Source organism: Conger conger, chromosome 11, assembly GCF_963514075.1.
Source record: "Conger conger chromosome 11, fConCon1.1, whole genome shotgun sequence".
Classification (NCBI taxonomy): domain Eukaryota; kingdom Metazoa; phylum Chordata; class Actinopteri; order Anguilliformes; family Congridae; genus Conger; species Conger conger.
Window position 1 is genome coordinate 35,603,850 of NC_083770.1, and position 16,759 is coordinate 35,620,608.

Below are 16,759 nucleotides of genomic sequence, written 5' to 3' on the forward strand. Positions count from 1 at the left end.
GAAGCCACAGTACTCCTAGGAATACTCAAAGCTTTAGAAATGTATTTTACCCATGCCCTGATCTATGCCTCGCCACAATTATGAGAGAGTCTGCAGAGAATTCCTTGGACTTCATGGCTTGGTTATTGTCCTGACATTCACTCTGATTTGTGGGACCTCATATAGTAGTGTGACTGAACTATGTTCCAATCAATTCAATTTGGACTCATGCTACAGATTGGTCAATAGTGTCTTTTTGTCTTCGGCTCAAGGCCAGAGTGATACTGATACAGTTCGCGATACCTTACTGTTTCACTGTATAATCACTGCACACTGGGATTTCATGCAATTTACTGCACCCGCAAAGTGCCAAACTGTTTTATAATGCATATTGTGTACCTGAGCCCCACTGTGCATTTCAGAAACTGCATTTCAATTTTCATTGTGTCTTTTTGGCCATCCTTCAGCTGAAATAGGATTCTGCTTCCTCTATCCTCTATTCCTCTTTCCATTCTCTACACTATAGATGTGTGGAGATATTGAAAACTTTGCAAGTTTCTCTTCTGGGAGCTGGTGACAGACTTTCTAAAAGCCAATCAATCAAATTTTGTTCTCTGACACTGACTGCATAAGTCCTGCTGTGCTTTCCTGACAGATCTGGGATGAAAGAGTATTATCCACATTCCTCAGAAAAACTTAGAGGAATGTCTTGTATTTCCTCACAGAGAAGTGGCCCATTACTCTAGTTAAACATGACCACCTTTTAACATTGATCATGCACCATGCACTCAACACTCCGACTGAGCAGCACCTAAGTGAGACCCTACAAGAGAAGGAGTTGTGTTATGCATTCTAGAATGTTTTGCATTTGTACATGTACTCCTGTAAATCTGGCAGTTTGGAGCATGCTTTAATGGCAGGCAGTGACTTTTTGAGCCAGATGTCTTCAACCTTCCACACCGGATGATTACCCCCCTCCCTGATGAGAAATTTGTCAAAGACCTCTGCTTTCATCTCAAACCCCCTGTGCTTTGGGCCGCTGTTGTCTTGAAGACAAATTATCTGCTCCATGAGGATAAATGTGTGTGAAGTGTGTTCACATTTTGAATCAGCACCGTCCAAAATGGCACTGTTCACAATAATGCCCATTTGTTTCACATTTGTAATCACACTTGCACTCACCTTCAGACATGCCAGCTTAGAAGGCAAGATCAGCATCAATTTCTACTGATACCAACTAAATAGTAAATGGTAAATGGTTGGTTTATATAGCTCCTTTATCCAAAGGGCTGTACAATTGACACTTCTGGTTCACCCATTCATACACACACTCACACACCAACGGTGATTGGCTGCTATGCAAAGCACCAACCAGTTCGTCAGGAGCATTTGGGGGTTGGGTATCTTGCTCAGGGACACTTTGACACACCCAGGGCCAGATCGAACTGGCAACCCTCCTAATGCTCTTACCGCCTGAGCCAATATCGCCCCTGCACTGGTAAATTAATGGTATTCAGTGACCATTTTCCCTGTCTGAAAGCATTTCTTCCTACAGCGTGTGTTTTAATGCATGGTCTTCTCTAAGAGAAATTCAGAACTCAGTCAAGCATTTATGGGAAATTCTGGAAAGACACTAGCTTGCTTCACATTTACATCAGCTGAGTGGGAGTGGATAGACTTACTCACAGGAAGTGGTGTCAAATGCCAGAAACTGGTAGACATGGTACGTACTGTACAGGCTGTTCTGGCCTGCACCAATTTGGTTGTGGACCAATTCCCGGTCTGCACTTAGTTCCACATTGACTCATACTCACAATTAGTGGTACGTCCATATCAGTGGAGCTTTCCATGAGGTTCTCCAAGTCGTTTGAGGATAGAAGGTCCTAGAATAGACAGAAGTAAATTGAGGGGGGTATAGAGGACCACACTGAAGCAAGACATGCATCGACTGAACCTAATCTCACAGAAACAACATGGACAAATCGCACTGATCCAGTACATACATAAAATTTATCTCACCTCCATTTGTGCACAAAATTAATGTAACCGGGCTGAGTCAGAGCAAACACAAAGTACCAGGGAATCCTGGCAGAAAATTTGGTTGCCTCTGCTTGGAAGCTGAGTCTTGGTCGCATTAAATAACAACATCATAAATAAATAGAGCTGTGTACATAAATTCACGTCCCAACTTATTGCACATAGTAATGGTGGGTGTGTATCTGGTGCGTATGTGTGTGTGTGTGTGTGTGTGTGTGTGTGTGCGTGTGTGTAGAGTCCAGGTGGGGGTCAGGGGGCTTTGTTTGTGAGCCCCACTGCCATGGGGGAAGAAGCTGTTCATGAGGATCAAAGGAGGTACCAAAGGTTTGTTTACATCATGTTCTTTGTGTAGAATACTCAGAAGAGAACAAAGTGCTAGTTATTTTCTCTCTCTGGAGAGAGCGTGTTGCGTACCTCCATGGTTGGGGATGTCCCAGGGGAGCGAGGGGCTTTCGGGGGCACTGGCATCCCATTACACATGGGCATATGGAGGGTGCAGTGGTCTGTGGCTGCATCCGGGTTGCCCATCAGAAAGGTCATCTGTCTCAGGTCCCCCTAGGGAGGAAAGTACCCACCTGTGAGGTCACATGATCTCTCTCTCTCACCCCCACCTCCCACAGTACAACAAGCAACCTGCTTTTAGCTGTACAGCCCTCCCAAAGCCCTTCTACGGTCCCTGGCCACTGAGTACATTTCATTTCATGCCGAGCCAGACATCGTAGCTGTCAGCACACAGGGCTAATCAGACGTCCCTCAATCAGGCTCAACTCTCCAGCAGCATCATGGGATAGTGCTAATCCCCACTGCGCCTTCAGGTGTGCTCAATGCAGCTGTCTCCCATGGGCTCTGGGATTTTCTCCCTCTTTTCCATAGGCAGGCCTGTCCACTGTCCTCCATTAACATTGATCATCAATCTCTAATCAAGAGAAAAAGAGGAAAAAGCCACCCAGAATGCCATGCTGTCAAAGGCATTCCTGTGTGTTATTGGTAGACCCTGTACTGGAACGATTCCAGCATGTTTCCCTTCCCTGCATGCAATGCGGAATGTAAGGGGCGGGGCCTGCTCAAGATGGAAAACCAGACAGAAATCCCTCTGTCCAGCTCCAAACCCATCATGCCCCTCTTCAGAACAAGGGGCTCTGGAATCCATTACTTTCCTGGTCTAGAGAGGCCGAGTCGCACACACTGAGTTGAAAAGGCCCTGGACCCAGATTTATGACCCCAGACAGAAGGCTGTCCACTTTAAAACACACCATTTTTCTCTTTTAAATTGTGCCGGTGGACTTGGTTTAAACCCTCTGTCGATTGTAAGGGAGACCCAGGACAAATACAGACAAATGCACTGGCAGAAAATTAAGAACAATCCAATACACACTCTGTAGAACGCTGTAATTTACAAATCAATTGCGCTGTAGAGGTTCTTCTGCTTCCAAGACAAAATAATTCCCCAAAAATTTAATGATGCTAAAAGACAGCAGACCTCAGTTTACGTCTGCTTTACTCCTTTAAATTGTTTCCAGGCATTACATTATGCTATAATATGTGATATTCATTTAGCAGATGGAGTGACAGAGTGACAGATTTAGAGTGACTTGCAATGTATGAGAAACAGAAGTGCATTCACCTATGAGCAACCAAGATATACATGGCTAACACATTCAGTTAGATGTATTACTGATTTACATGTTTATATTTATTTTATTCTAAACTGATCGCAATAAATGGCATCATCTTCAATGCACGTAATATGCACGCTCTATAGTATAATACCTATACGTAATGTTGTACTTCCACTGACAGACTGCATAGATAATGTGCTACTGTTCTTAACTTCTTGGCGCTGGCAATTCTAGTCGGTGATCAATGGAAGATGCTCCTCCCTCTGCTGCCACCCAGTGGTAAGCCACATTAGTACATCCTCCATATAGAATTTTACATGTAATAATATAATGTAATGTACATGGACATGAACATCGGCCTACATCACCAGAAACACATATTTGGTATAAAAGCAATTTTTGTGTTTATATTCGGCAGTCTTAACAGACCATAGCATAATGAGTAAGGAGACGTTTGCATGCCTCAGCCGTCATGATAAGGGCACAGTGGAAGACCTGCACCCGTTTCATCATCATTAGCTTAGCCCAGGTCAGAAGGTCTTCATTCCCACAGTTTATGGGAGTTAGGATGCATTCCAAGGCCACACATTCTCCCCACATATGAATGTATGCTTGTCTTGGCTAAAACCCCTGTGGCAGTCGAATGACGTCTTAAGGTTTTGTGTCAAATAGAATGCATTTATTTCAGAGGCTTTCCTTGGCCTTGTGTGCTGATCTTCCTGAACAATGCAGCCCATGCAGACACTTTATAAGGAGGCAGTTAACCCATAAATTAAATTCATGTATGTTTCCACTTACCCGGAGTAGTATTAGTTCATCCTGATAGTTTGCTGAAACGTGACACGTTTTCCAAATATTTGCTGCAGCTTACCCGGGTAAAACAAACCTTTTCTGTCCATCACTTTCTCACCTCAAAGCACCAAAAATGTATATTCGAAACATTCCGTAACAACCTCTCTGTGACAATCCTGTGATTACTCACAAACACTCACAGAACTTCATTTGTGCACTTTTTCATTGTTTGACTACTTCTACCCAAACAATGCTAACTGTAATATACGCACAAAATTCTGGTGCAAGTGGATTAATATGAAACCAGTTTTGGGGATGTGATGTTGCAGAAATAAAATGTTCCTCATACTGTAGTTTCAATATGACAATGGGTGCAAGTTATGTTGTATGAAAACATAAAAGTTACTTAGTCTTATGTAAAATACAGACTGTATTTTTCTGCATGAATTGAAATCCCTCTGGGAATAAAACATTGGAAATCCGTAGAGGGAACCCATGGCTAAAAAATCCTAACTCACTTCTGGGTATTGGGACTACAAATGGCAAAACTCATAGTTTGGTTGAAACTTTGTGTGTACTTCACTCGAATAATTAGTTTGAGATGAAACCATCCACACACATAAAGCTCTGTGGATGTTCATGAGTAACCATGGGATTATATTTGCTGTTGAATTTTTTTAAATGTAAATGTTTGCCACTTTCAAGCTAGAAAGCGACGGATCCAAAGGTCTGTTTTACCAGCATGAGCTGCAATATTTAGAAAATCCATCACATTTCCCACACACGGATGCTACTCCGGCCAGGTAAGTAGAAACATACCTTCATTTCATTTATACACTGAACTGCCAAAGCAATGTGAAAGGAGAAAGACAAACTTTTGGTAAATGTGCCACTGACCTGTCTGCAGAGTTTGACAACCAGTTCAATAGGAAATACACTCACTGAGCACTTTATTAGGTATTTTTATTCTTGTGTTTTTAGACTTCTACTGCTGTAGCCCATCTACTTAGAGATATGATGCACTGCATGAGATGCTCTTCTGCATACCACTGTTGTAATGTGTGGTTATTTGCATTACTGTAACCTTCCTGTCAGCTTTGACCAGTCTGATTTGACAGAAGCATTTCTACCAGGTTGAGAGCAAATTCAAAAAACATTTCAAAAGAATTATTCTGGAATGTGGGGAATTTGAGATGGCCCTAAAATGCAAAGTGTTCCCACACAATTAGTTATTCAATGATAAATCAATAATTAGACCCAAAATATCCATGTGTTAATCAAAAGAAAACAAATGACCCTCCCCCCCACAAAAAAAAAGAAAAAAAAGATTATGCAACAAAAAATAACGGCAATGTGCCACAGCAGCATTGAACTTGACCTGTACTTTCACACAGATTTCCATACCATGCCTTTGCTCAGGGCTATGATATTTTTCAAAGAAAACATGTGCTTGCCATCGATCATGTCATGTCAATTTAGGTAGCTGGCGGTTCGTGGCAGTGATTTTGAGAGCTGAAATTTGAGTCATATGTTGCCACAAAAAATTCTTATGTCTATTTTGAAAACAAAGGGCAAATGAAAAAACAGACTTTTAAAAAAACATGTTAAAAACACTAAAATATATCCCACTTGGATACCAAATTTAATCAGAACTCTGCTAAAGAACTGCTCATTCTTGGCTTAGTCCATACGTTTTTGCACCTGTTACAATATGAACACAGGTGTGACAGTACTTAAAAACAATTAAATTTTGATATAAAAATGTGTTTAATAATTTAAACCAGAAAAAAATGGGAGAAGCTGACATATTAGCCACTAGACTGAACCACTAAGACTTGGTAGCACATATTCTAAGGCCCTGTTAATCAAGGGCTGAGAACTGCTGGTTTTCCATCCTCTCTTTACCTAAGATGTCAGTCAGATGTGAACTGTCTGGCCAATGGGTAGCATTAATTATTTGGTTACTTAAATAACAGAAAACCAAATGGATTTGGAATTGAGGGCCGGATTTGAGCATTCATGCTCTAAGGTGCTAACAATTCTCGAGGTAGGAGGGCCCTTTCGTACTAGCTTGTAAATTGACAGGTACTGTACAATTAACAATATAGACTTACATTATATTGATTTATAGAGCTATGGCTTTGTAAACATTAATTTGAAGGACCATTTTCATTTGTAGATCCTGGGCAGGTCAGGATGAAACAAAATAAATGTTTAAAAGTACTGTAACTGTAACAGCGCATGTTTTAAAGTGGATGTAAGCACAAAACATTCAGATACAATTAATTTGTCTGAGGCTGAGGTAAACAGCCTACTGTGGTGACGCTCACCTGAAATGGCATCTCAAATCCCTCCACAATGCCTCCAACCATCAGCAGCCCGTCGGTGGTGATGTCCAAGCTGGGACTATCCCAGTTCACACTCTCCACCAACCGGCAGTCCACATACAGGGCCAGCCGGTGTGCTGAAACGCCCACCGAAACTCTGTGCCACTCCCCGTCTGACAACACCCCCACAGGGAACCTGAACATAATTGTGGATAAGGGTTAGGGTTCATCTTTTTGACTGGAAAAGGTAACACTATACAACGGGAAAGACCTGCTTACAGATAAAGACAAGGTTGCTTAGAAGAGGAACATATCACACTCATTCATGCACTCACCTGTGCTTCTGCTATCTTTAAAAAGGTAGATTTACAGAGGAATTTAAAACAGTGTCTGCCTTGTATCTGTAATGGTGGTGAACCTTGGGGGAGTTTTTTTTTTTTGTTCATGCACAGACTTAGCTGCTCTTAGGTTTGCTCAGGCAATCTCAGCTTTCAAAGACTGCTTTATAAGAAAGTGTAAGCAGATTAACTGCTTTCATTTGGTCTGCATTGTTTTACTTAATATTGGCATCAAAACTTTTTTTTACAATGAAAGAAATCTTCGAAATAGTTGCTTCTCATCAATCATCACAGGAAAAGCCAGAAAAAATATTTTAAGTAAAAAATTCAGTCAGACTGGGATTGAGTGTTATAACCACACAAAAGGCAACGTTCAATGTTCAGAATGTGTAAATACTTCTCTCCACTTCAGCTGAGAGACATGTGTGTGCAATCACAGCCACAATGGAAAAGTAAATTGGGACATCAATAACCATTGCATTTATAAATTCTATTACAGTGGACAATCACAAAGGTCATTAATGCTGAATAATGTCCAAATGTACTAGGCTGACAGAATAAAAGTAGAGAGAACATATAAAAGTATAACATATTTTTAAATGTACTGTGTCACTGAAAGTGTGCATGATACAGGGTGCATGGCATTCCAGAGTTCTGGAGGTTCAGTAGGTTCTAGAAATACAGAGCATCCTTGCTGGAGCTTCCTGCTGGTGGATTCTGATGAGTGCACTAACCTGCTTCTAATAAGACCTGGAATGGCTGAAAATGCTGTGCATCTCTACACCTGTAACACGTGGCTGGCGGACTGCAGCAGACTCACTCGTAATGCCGCTGGCGGGTGGAGATGAAGGTGAAGGTGTAGGGGCTGACGCGGATCTGCAGCATGAGGTGGCTGTAGGGGTTCTGCAGGGTGAGCAGGCTGCAGTCCTCTGGCTGAGAGGTGCGCAGCTGCATCAGCAGGGTGAACTCGTCTGGAAACCTGCGCAGATGCAACGGGGTCCACCGGAGATTAAACATTGTAGCGGCCAATGTGGAGCGAACTCATTTCACACGAATAGCTGCTGAACTTTGGGGGGGGGGGGTTAACTAATGTTTAAAGTTTTGGGGTTGTCGCACCAATATGAGTTTGGTGGAGGAGGGAGGTGAAAGGGAATGAAAGAATAATGGGGGAGGAGAGAGGACTTAACAATCAGCAAGAGTTAGCTAGTTGAGCTAGGTTTACTTTGATGTTCATGCATGCATGTACCACTCCTGTTCTAGATTGTTTTGTGAGGGAAAACAAGTAAAATTTCCTTACTTTTGACAACCAGCTGTTTTATTAAAGCTGCATTTGTTTTAGCTAGAACGCCACAATATATATTTCTGCATCCTAAGCACATTAAGATAACGGTTTTGAGCCTTCTGTTATATTGTTTAATGTGGTTAGGGAGATTACATAGCCAGGGATCTGAGGCCATTCCTCTTCTACCATTCTCCACAGGTTTTCAATGGTGTTTAGATCAGGGGACTAGGGTGGAAATGGTGAAAGCTTGATTCTGTGGTCAGTAAACCACTGCTTTGTGAATTTTTAGGAATGCTTCAGATCATTGGCCTGCAGAAAGATCCAACCACAGATAATGTCTTGGTGATATTCATTTCTTTTAGCAATTTACCTCAATTAAGGTTTCTCTTAAATTGCAAAAACAAATGGATAAACAGTTATTACTTTTTGCATAACTTTTTTAATCTTTATCAAGGGTGACTACAATTTCAGAGGGCACTGTGAGTGTGTGTGCACATGGATATAGAATGGCTTCAAAAAGTATTCAGACCCCTTCACTTTTTGCACACTTTATTGTGTTGTATATTTAATTGCCATTTTCGATCATCAATCTACACTCAATAACCCATCATGACAAAGTGGAAACATGTTTTTAGAAATTTTTGCAGATGTATTAAAAATCAAAACCTGAAATCTCTGATTTACATCCGTACTTCGTAGAAGCCCCTTTGGCAGCAATTACAGCTCCGAGTCTTCTTCGGTAGGTCTCTACAAGCTTTGCACACCTGGATTTGGGCACTTTATCCCGTTCTTCCTGGCAGATCGTCTGAAGCTCTGTCAGATTGGATGGGAAGCATCTGTGAACTGCCATCTTCAGGTCTCTCCACAGATGTTCGATGAGGTTTAAGTCTGACTTTGCCTGGGCCACTCAAGGGCAGTCAGAGACTTGTCCCAAAGGCTGTATTCTTCGGGTCATTGTCACGCTGAAAGTTGAACCATCGCCCCAGTCTGAGGTTGCGTGTACTCAGACTCAGGACTCTGGAGCAGGTTTTCTTCAAGGCCCTCTCTGTATTTGACTGCATTCATCCTTCCCTCAATTCTGACCAGTCCACTCAGTCCCTGCTGCTGAGAAGCACCCCCATAGCATGATGCTGCCAGCACCATGTTTCACTGTAGGGATGGTATTAGCCAGGTGATGAGCAGTGGCTGGTGTTCGCCAGACATAGTCCTTGGAGTTCAAAGAGTAAAATTTTTGCCTTGTCAGATCAGATAATCTTTCTCCTCATGCTCTAAGAGTCCTTTAAATGTGGCAGCTCCAAGCTCCAAGCGTGCTGTCATGTCATATGCCTTTTACTCAAGAGAGGTTTCCTTCTAGCCACTCTACCATAAAGGCCTGATTGATGGAGTGCTGCATTTAACTATTATTGAGACAATTGTGCTCCTGGGAAAACCCAAAGCTTTAGAAATGGTTTTGTACCCTTGTCCTGATCTATGCCTCACAGTTTTATCCTGGAGTTCCTTGGACTTCTTGGCTTATTTTTTGTTTTGACATGCAGTGTGAATTGTGGGACCTTATATATCTCAAGGATAGCTAAAGGAAACAGGATGCACCTGACCACAATTTGGAGTGCCACATCAATACTTATGTAAATGAGATATTTCAGTTTTTGATGTGTGCAAAAAGTGAAGGGGTCTGAATACTTTCTGAAGCCACTGCATATTAATCTGAAAGCCTAGATCTCAAGTTGGAATAAAAAACATCACATACTAAGTAATGCCATACCTGATATTACAATTTGGCACACTAAGAAGAGCTTGTCATTTTTTATCCTGTTTCAAGAGTGTTTGACACAGGTTATGTTAATTCTGAACACTTTAGTTAAACAAGAATACTCTAGAATCAGTTGACACGTTTCCGTGTTGGCCACTCAAAATCCTTTTTTTAAAAATAAATCTATGCGAGTATGCGAGTAAAGTGCATTTGCATTTAGTGTGTACTTTGAGTGGATGAAACATATATTAATTAATTCATTAATTCATTCATTCATAATCCTAACCTGCTAATCCTGAACAGGGTCGCATGGGGGCTGGAGCCTATCCCAGCATACATTGGCCGAAGGGCAGTCCATCGCCGTGAAAAATATATTTTCCAATTAAAATAATTTTCTTTTAAAAAACGACAGACCTTTGTGTTGCCCAATCACAGTCGTTGAACAAATTCAAACGAATGGCCAACACATTTTCTGTGTCAAAATCAACACAACATGTGTTGTCCCTGAACACACTCTCTAAATGTGTTAAGAGATCTACACAACATTACATTACATTGTGTACATATTACACAACATGCTTTTATCCAAAGTGATGTCCAATAAGTGCATATCAAAGGTCGTTGGAACAACTGCAGAACGCAGGTCAGATAAGGTACAATTCTAATAAAGTACCAGTTATTCATAGCCAAACATCAAGTTTACTTCACACAGTAAGCATTGCCTTAGAAAGTAATGCAAGTGCTAGAAGTGGTAGAAGATCAAGTTACAAGATTGGGGGTAGTCCCACAGTGTAGTGTTAGAGTAGGTCAAGGAACACACTATACATTTACAGACACAGGCACAGATGTGGACATACAAAGTTAATGTAACTGTATTCAGAATAGTTTTGTTAGTATATGAGATGCATAGTTATGGATTAAAATAGCTTTATACAACCTTTGAACCAGTAGTAGTACAAACCCCATTAAATATCCTTGCATACTTAAACTGTGCTAAATTATTCCACATTTAACAAGTGTCATTTAAGTTTTGAAGGATCCATGGAATAACTATTCTTAGTTCTTAGTGTTCTTAATGTTTCCTGCTGAGGTGGGCATACCTGGGTCCAAATGTCTCCTCCATGGGCAAGGTGAGAGTGGAGTACTGGCCGATGTGCAGGGTGGGGCACCTCTGAGCCCCCTCAGAAACAGACAGAGAGACGTTACTGCTGTTCAGGGCCAGCGAGGAAAGCCTCTCCAGCAGATCAACCTCCTCTGCAGGGAGAGAAACACAGACAGCCATCACCCTAAGGCCCTCTTCTCCCCCTCGTCCATGAGCCACTACGAGGCAGATTCTGATTTGATCACTCTGGGATCGTTCTGTATTTTCTTTCCAATAATAGGCGATGAGAGCAGTGAGGTCACCTGGAGGCCTGCACTACTAAGCATGTGCAGTCCCATAGGATTGGAGCGGGGCAGGCTATAGAGGCTTCTAGGCTAATGCTTGTGAACAGCTTGTTTCGCTGCGGACAGGCCAGCTGATGCACGACCGGTAGGAGAAGATGTATGTAAAGATGTTTGACAGACAGGCATATCATGTGTCTAGGGTAATATATGAGCATGGGGTGTATCGGCTCCATAAGTGTGTGCAGGGTACGATCTGGCCTCACGGGTATGTATGGGGTCCACAGGTAGTGGTAGTATGTACAGGTACATTACATTACATTACATTACGTGGCATTTAGCAGACGCTCTTATCCAGAGCGACGTACAACAAAGTGCAAATCAATCACAAAAACAAGTGCAAAAGTAGACCTGAGAGGACAGTACAGTTCCGAGTCCTAGTGTAAACATGCAGAAATTCAGAACCCTTGAAGAGTACAATCAACATTCAAACTAGCATACCACTGTTGGCAGCTAGAATACAACAACAGCCAATAAAAACAACAACAAACAATAGAGGAAACTGGTAGAAAAGCATGTGATTTTGAGGCCATCCCTGACCCTTAGGCCACCCTGGCCTCATAGGAACTCTAAATACAGCACTGGGGTGAGCCGCAGGGATTTTTGTGGCAGGATTCATTTCACCCCCCCGCCCCACAGATCTCCAGAGAAGAACAGCAATTTAACGCGGTTGGCCTCGGTTACCTTCTCATTCCTCTACATTCTCAATCAGGAATGGTTAAACTTTCCCAGAAGATTTCACACATTTCTTTTCCTCTGTTCCGCATGGTGGTAAATTATTATGGTCCAGCTGCTTTAATGGCTCTGAAGGAAATGGCATTTAAAAAAGAAATGCAAAACTGAGCTCATTTAAAAACAAAGGTAATGATTTTTACCCCAATGCAGTCTATCCATTTTTTCCCCCAATAAGGGAAACCTTTTATAGTAATCTTGTTGGAAATCAACCCAAATGGTTTATGGTACATGGTAATTAGTAAGTGCCATTTAGTAACCATCAGGGGATAAATTATTTGAATTGCCTTCTTAAAAGGCCAGATGTTCATTTGGTTTCTTTAGTAGTTTGCTGCCAGGTCAAGCAGGTATGAGATGTTTGTACAGTGCATAACCTGCAAGGAAGTGGGCCCTCAGGGTCCACTTGGTGGGTTCTTTCATTATGATATAATCAGTCCTATAGGATTAGCCATTAGCTTAGGTACAGCAGTTCCCTTCAAACCCATTCCAGACACAACATTTCAACATTTCTTTGTTTCTTTGCATCAGTAACACATGACTACTTACCAAAAAAAAGACTTAAAAAATTGTTACTACACCGCTCATCTAGAACCTGTAACACATTCTGCTGCAGACTACTTTGTGTTTTGACTCTTTGTCCTCTTCCAAGCATAATACTAGGTCTGAATTACACCAACAAATGAACACTCAATCTCACTATAAGGACAAATGTTTTGTGTATAGTGAGGCAATAAAGCCCAGACAAAAGAGTTCTCAAGTCTGTTTATATTACACCTGCCTCCTGATCAGACTGCCAGAGGTCTATGCAGATGGTGAAGATGGAGCTACAGAGGCACACTACATTGGTGGCAGACAACAATGAACAACAATGAACACAATCCATTTAATGGTGTTCCATGCCAGGCTAACACCAGCCACATTGTTTTAAGGTCAACGATGAACTGATTCCCAAAAGGGATGAAACATAAATGAACAAAGAATGAAAAAATTTGGCCTGGTATACAGTCGTTACACAGCATTTATCTAGCAGCTTCCTTTAGGTGCGGTGTGTTTACAGCCAAAAGGGCTCTTATCTGAGTTTACAGACAGGAGTGTGTACTTGATTCTTCACAAAAAACAAACCGCTTTTCCTCAAGTGTTCTTCTCAGGGAACTCTAATGGAACTACACCTGAACTGCTGCCAAAAATTCAACCCCCACCCCTGCCATCCCGTCTTCATTCCATCTGTCCCACAAATATGAACACATGCGCTCTGGATGGGGGAGGGTGATAAACCTGCAGTCCAGTCCCTTTTAACATGTGTTGCACTTGTGTCTCCAGCACACCACACCAGAACCATGTACAGTGGTAACACGTCAGCATGGCTGCAAGGTGTGCAACCCTGTCCGTTGAAGATGAGGTCACTTTGCGTGCATCAGGGTAGGTACAAATAAGAATGGTTATAGACAAAGAAGCTCCCTGCACAGGAAATCGGTGGTAAGCCTTCCTCAGGTGACTGTGAAGACTATGTAGAAAATGACGAAAGCCAGAAGCCTGACCAACGACCTCGCCAGGGCCAACCTGGAAGCACGGCTCTGCATAGATATGAACACACAGAGGCCATACAGAGGCCTTTGGCTGGGCTGGGGGGAAAGCCTGTGCATAATTTCTCTGGTTTACATTTACATTTGACATTTTAGTCATTTAGCAGATGCTCTTATCCAGAATGACTTACAGAGATTACATTCTTTGCATAGAATCCATTCATACAGCTGGATATGCACTGAAGCTATTCAGATTACTGTATAACCTTGCTCAAGGGTACAACTGCAGTGCACTACCTGGGAATTGAACCTACAACCTTGGAGTACCACCCTGTTAAGCCCGCTCTGGGTTTAAATGGATGAGGGGGAGGTTAAGGGTGCTATAAAATACTGAAGCCGAGTAAGGGGTGTTGGGGTGGGAGGGGGTAGAGTCGGCCTATTGGCACCGGAGAGGGGTTTGGGGTTTGTGGCTGGTGGTAACATGAGCCATTGGTCAGTTCCTGTAATGAACCGTGAATGAGAGGTTCCTGCCCATTATGTTTACATTACATTTACATTTTTGTCATTTGGCAGACGCTTTTAATCCAAAGCGACTTACAAGTGCAACTCTACCACAAGTCAAAGCATCACATCCATAACTAGGAAAATACACATGGAATGCTGTTGTAAACATATAGTCGTCATCATAAGTGCAATTTTTTTTTTTTTTTTTTTGGGTTAGACAAGGAGGATAGGGATATCAGAAAGGGGGGGCGGGGGAAATCAGGAGGGAGGACTAAGGTAGAGTTTGAAAAGGTGCGTTTTGAGTCTGCGTCGAAATAGGGCGAGTGATTCTGCTGTCCTGACAGTAGTAGGCAAGTCATTCCACCACTGAGGAACCAGAACGGAAAACAGGCGTGAACGTGCAGCTCGACCGCTAGGTGCACGTAGAGAGGGAACCATAAGGTGACCAGAGCTGGCAGACCGGAATGGTCTAGCTGGGGAGTAGGGAGTGATCAAGGATTGTATGTAAGGTGAGGCAGTCCCCTTAGCAGCCTGAAATGCCAACACTAGGGCCTTGAATCGGATGCGTGCGGCAATAGGAAGCCAGTGGAGGCCAATGAGAAGTGGGGTGACATGAGCCGACCTGGGCTGACTGATGATCAGGCGGGCTGCAGCATTCTGGACCAGCTGGATGTTATGGAAACATTGTGAGGCTGTGATGACAGAGGAGGTCTGTGAAGTCCCTTAGGAACATGCCACTGAGGGGGCTGGGGACAGGGTGAAGGAATAACACCAGTATGACCTTGTCTACCTTAACTATCGGCACTGGATTTGAACCCTAAACATTTTTTTAAATAACGTGCAAGAATACCACCAAATGCCTTTTAATTTTTCCAAAGCTTAGTCCTTAAAATATCCAGTTAGTGGATTCCATCTTGCTCAGAAGCAGGGAGCCATGTCAGATGTGACTGCAGTAAATTACTGGGAAACAGAAAAACAGATGTCTTGCCTAAAACCATGTCCACTACATCCTGCAATCGGGGGAACTGCTAGGACCATGGGTCATGTAAATGATTACCGTACAGATGCTACAAACATACATACCACATTAAACATCAAATAAGTCAAATAGACTTAACTGCCAGAAAACAGCTAGCCTCACACTGACTGTAGTCCTTTCCTGACCTGAACACAGGCTGAGCACACTGAACACAGGTAGAACATGTTGAGGCTTCTAGGCTAATGCTTGTGAACACCTTGTTTCGCTGCAGTCAGGCCAGCTGATGGATGACCAGTAGAAGATGACTGAGAGACAGGCATATGATGACACTGAATATAACCTGAGCACACCTTAGGAGTGCAATGTGAGCTGAGGGCAAAAAGCCAGATCAGAGGGATTATCAACGGAGTTTAAAACGCAGGCGGCAGACTTGGAGATCCAGAGGAGGGGGAGATCAGAGGAACACCTTGAGCCCATGTGCAGAAAAGAGAAGAATAGACAGGGAGAAAGAGGGATAAAAGACAGCTGAGGAAGCAAAACAGTACTTTGAGCCTCTGTGCTAACAGGGAGAGGCACAGCAAGAAGATTGCAAAGCTTCTCTTATATTTTTTCCGATCCAAGCTACAACCATTTTTTGTTTCTTGGTCTCCAGGTATTCTTACTTTTTTTAAACGGGAAACAGGTTGTCATCATTTCAATGCACACATGCTACATGCAATGTGGATTGGCTGACTGATTAGTTGGAGGAGTGATTGATAACAGCATATTGCATGCATGTGCTGAAAACGTTTTTTTTTTTTAGAAAGAGAGGCCCTTCTGCACTTGCCAGATAAACGTATGCACACGTAGAATTCGGTTTTACAATAGTGTAGAGGAACAACCGATTCTAAAATGTCCATCCACTTTGTGGGATTTTATGTTATTTCAGATTTAGTGAACATTTTATCAACCTAGAGTGCAGTCCCTATTTGGACAGTGGTACAAATTGAGTACCAGAGTTGTGCCAATGACAGCCAAGGAAGCTATTATGAGGCTGAGAAATAAAATAAAAACTGCCAGAGACATAGGCAATAGGCTTACCAAAATAAATTAGGCCAAACAATAGGCTTAGCAAAATAAACACAAATTGGAACATCATTAAGAAGAAAGAGAGCACTAGTGGCTCAGTAATTGCACTGGGGCTGCAGAAGTACATAGCAGTACTTCACTGCAAGATGCAAACCACTAGTTCTCTGCAAAAACAGGATGTTTTTTTGTGCTCCCACCACAAACCCAGTATCCACCTGTGGGCTCTGCTTCTCAAGATCCCCATGGGGGTGTTTGTAGTCACTCCCTGTTCTTTTGGCTGGCGACAACAAGGAGTGATGAGAGGCAGAGCGTTGATGCCTTGCATTTACAGTACATTAAACCTCAGTAAATAGCGCTTAATTCATCCTGAGTTGTCTGACTGAAAT

The 16,759-nt window shown here is 42.5% G+C and overlaps 1 protein-coding gene across 1 annotated transcript in view; it reads right to left on the bottom strand.

The window, feature by feature from the left end:
• The window catches only part of LOC133139954 (collagen alpha-1(V) chain-like), a 40,896-nt gene extending 28,177 nt beyond the window's left edge, over positions 1-12,719 (bottom strand). The window contains exons 1-6 of the mRNA XM_061259444.1: positions 12,674-12,719; positions 11,225-11,378; positions 7,913-8,071; positions 6,758-6,950; positions 2,431-2,571; positions 1,794-1,862 (exon numbers count right to left, since the gene is read on the bottom strand). Coding sequence (XP_061115428.1) covers positions 1,794-1,862; positions 2,431-2,571; positions 6,758-6,950; positions 7,913-8,071; positions 11,225-11,378; positions 12,674-12,719 — 762 coding nt within the window. The remainder of the gene's footprint in view (positions 1-1,793; positions 1,863-2,430; positions 2,572-6,757; positions 6,951-7,912; positions 8,072-11,224; positions 11,379-12,673) is intronic.
• Positions 12,720-16,759: the final 4,040 nt, after the last annotated feature.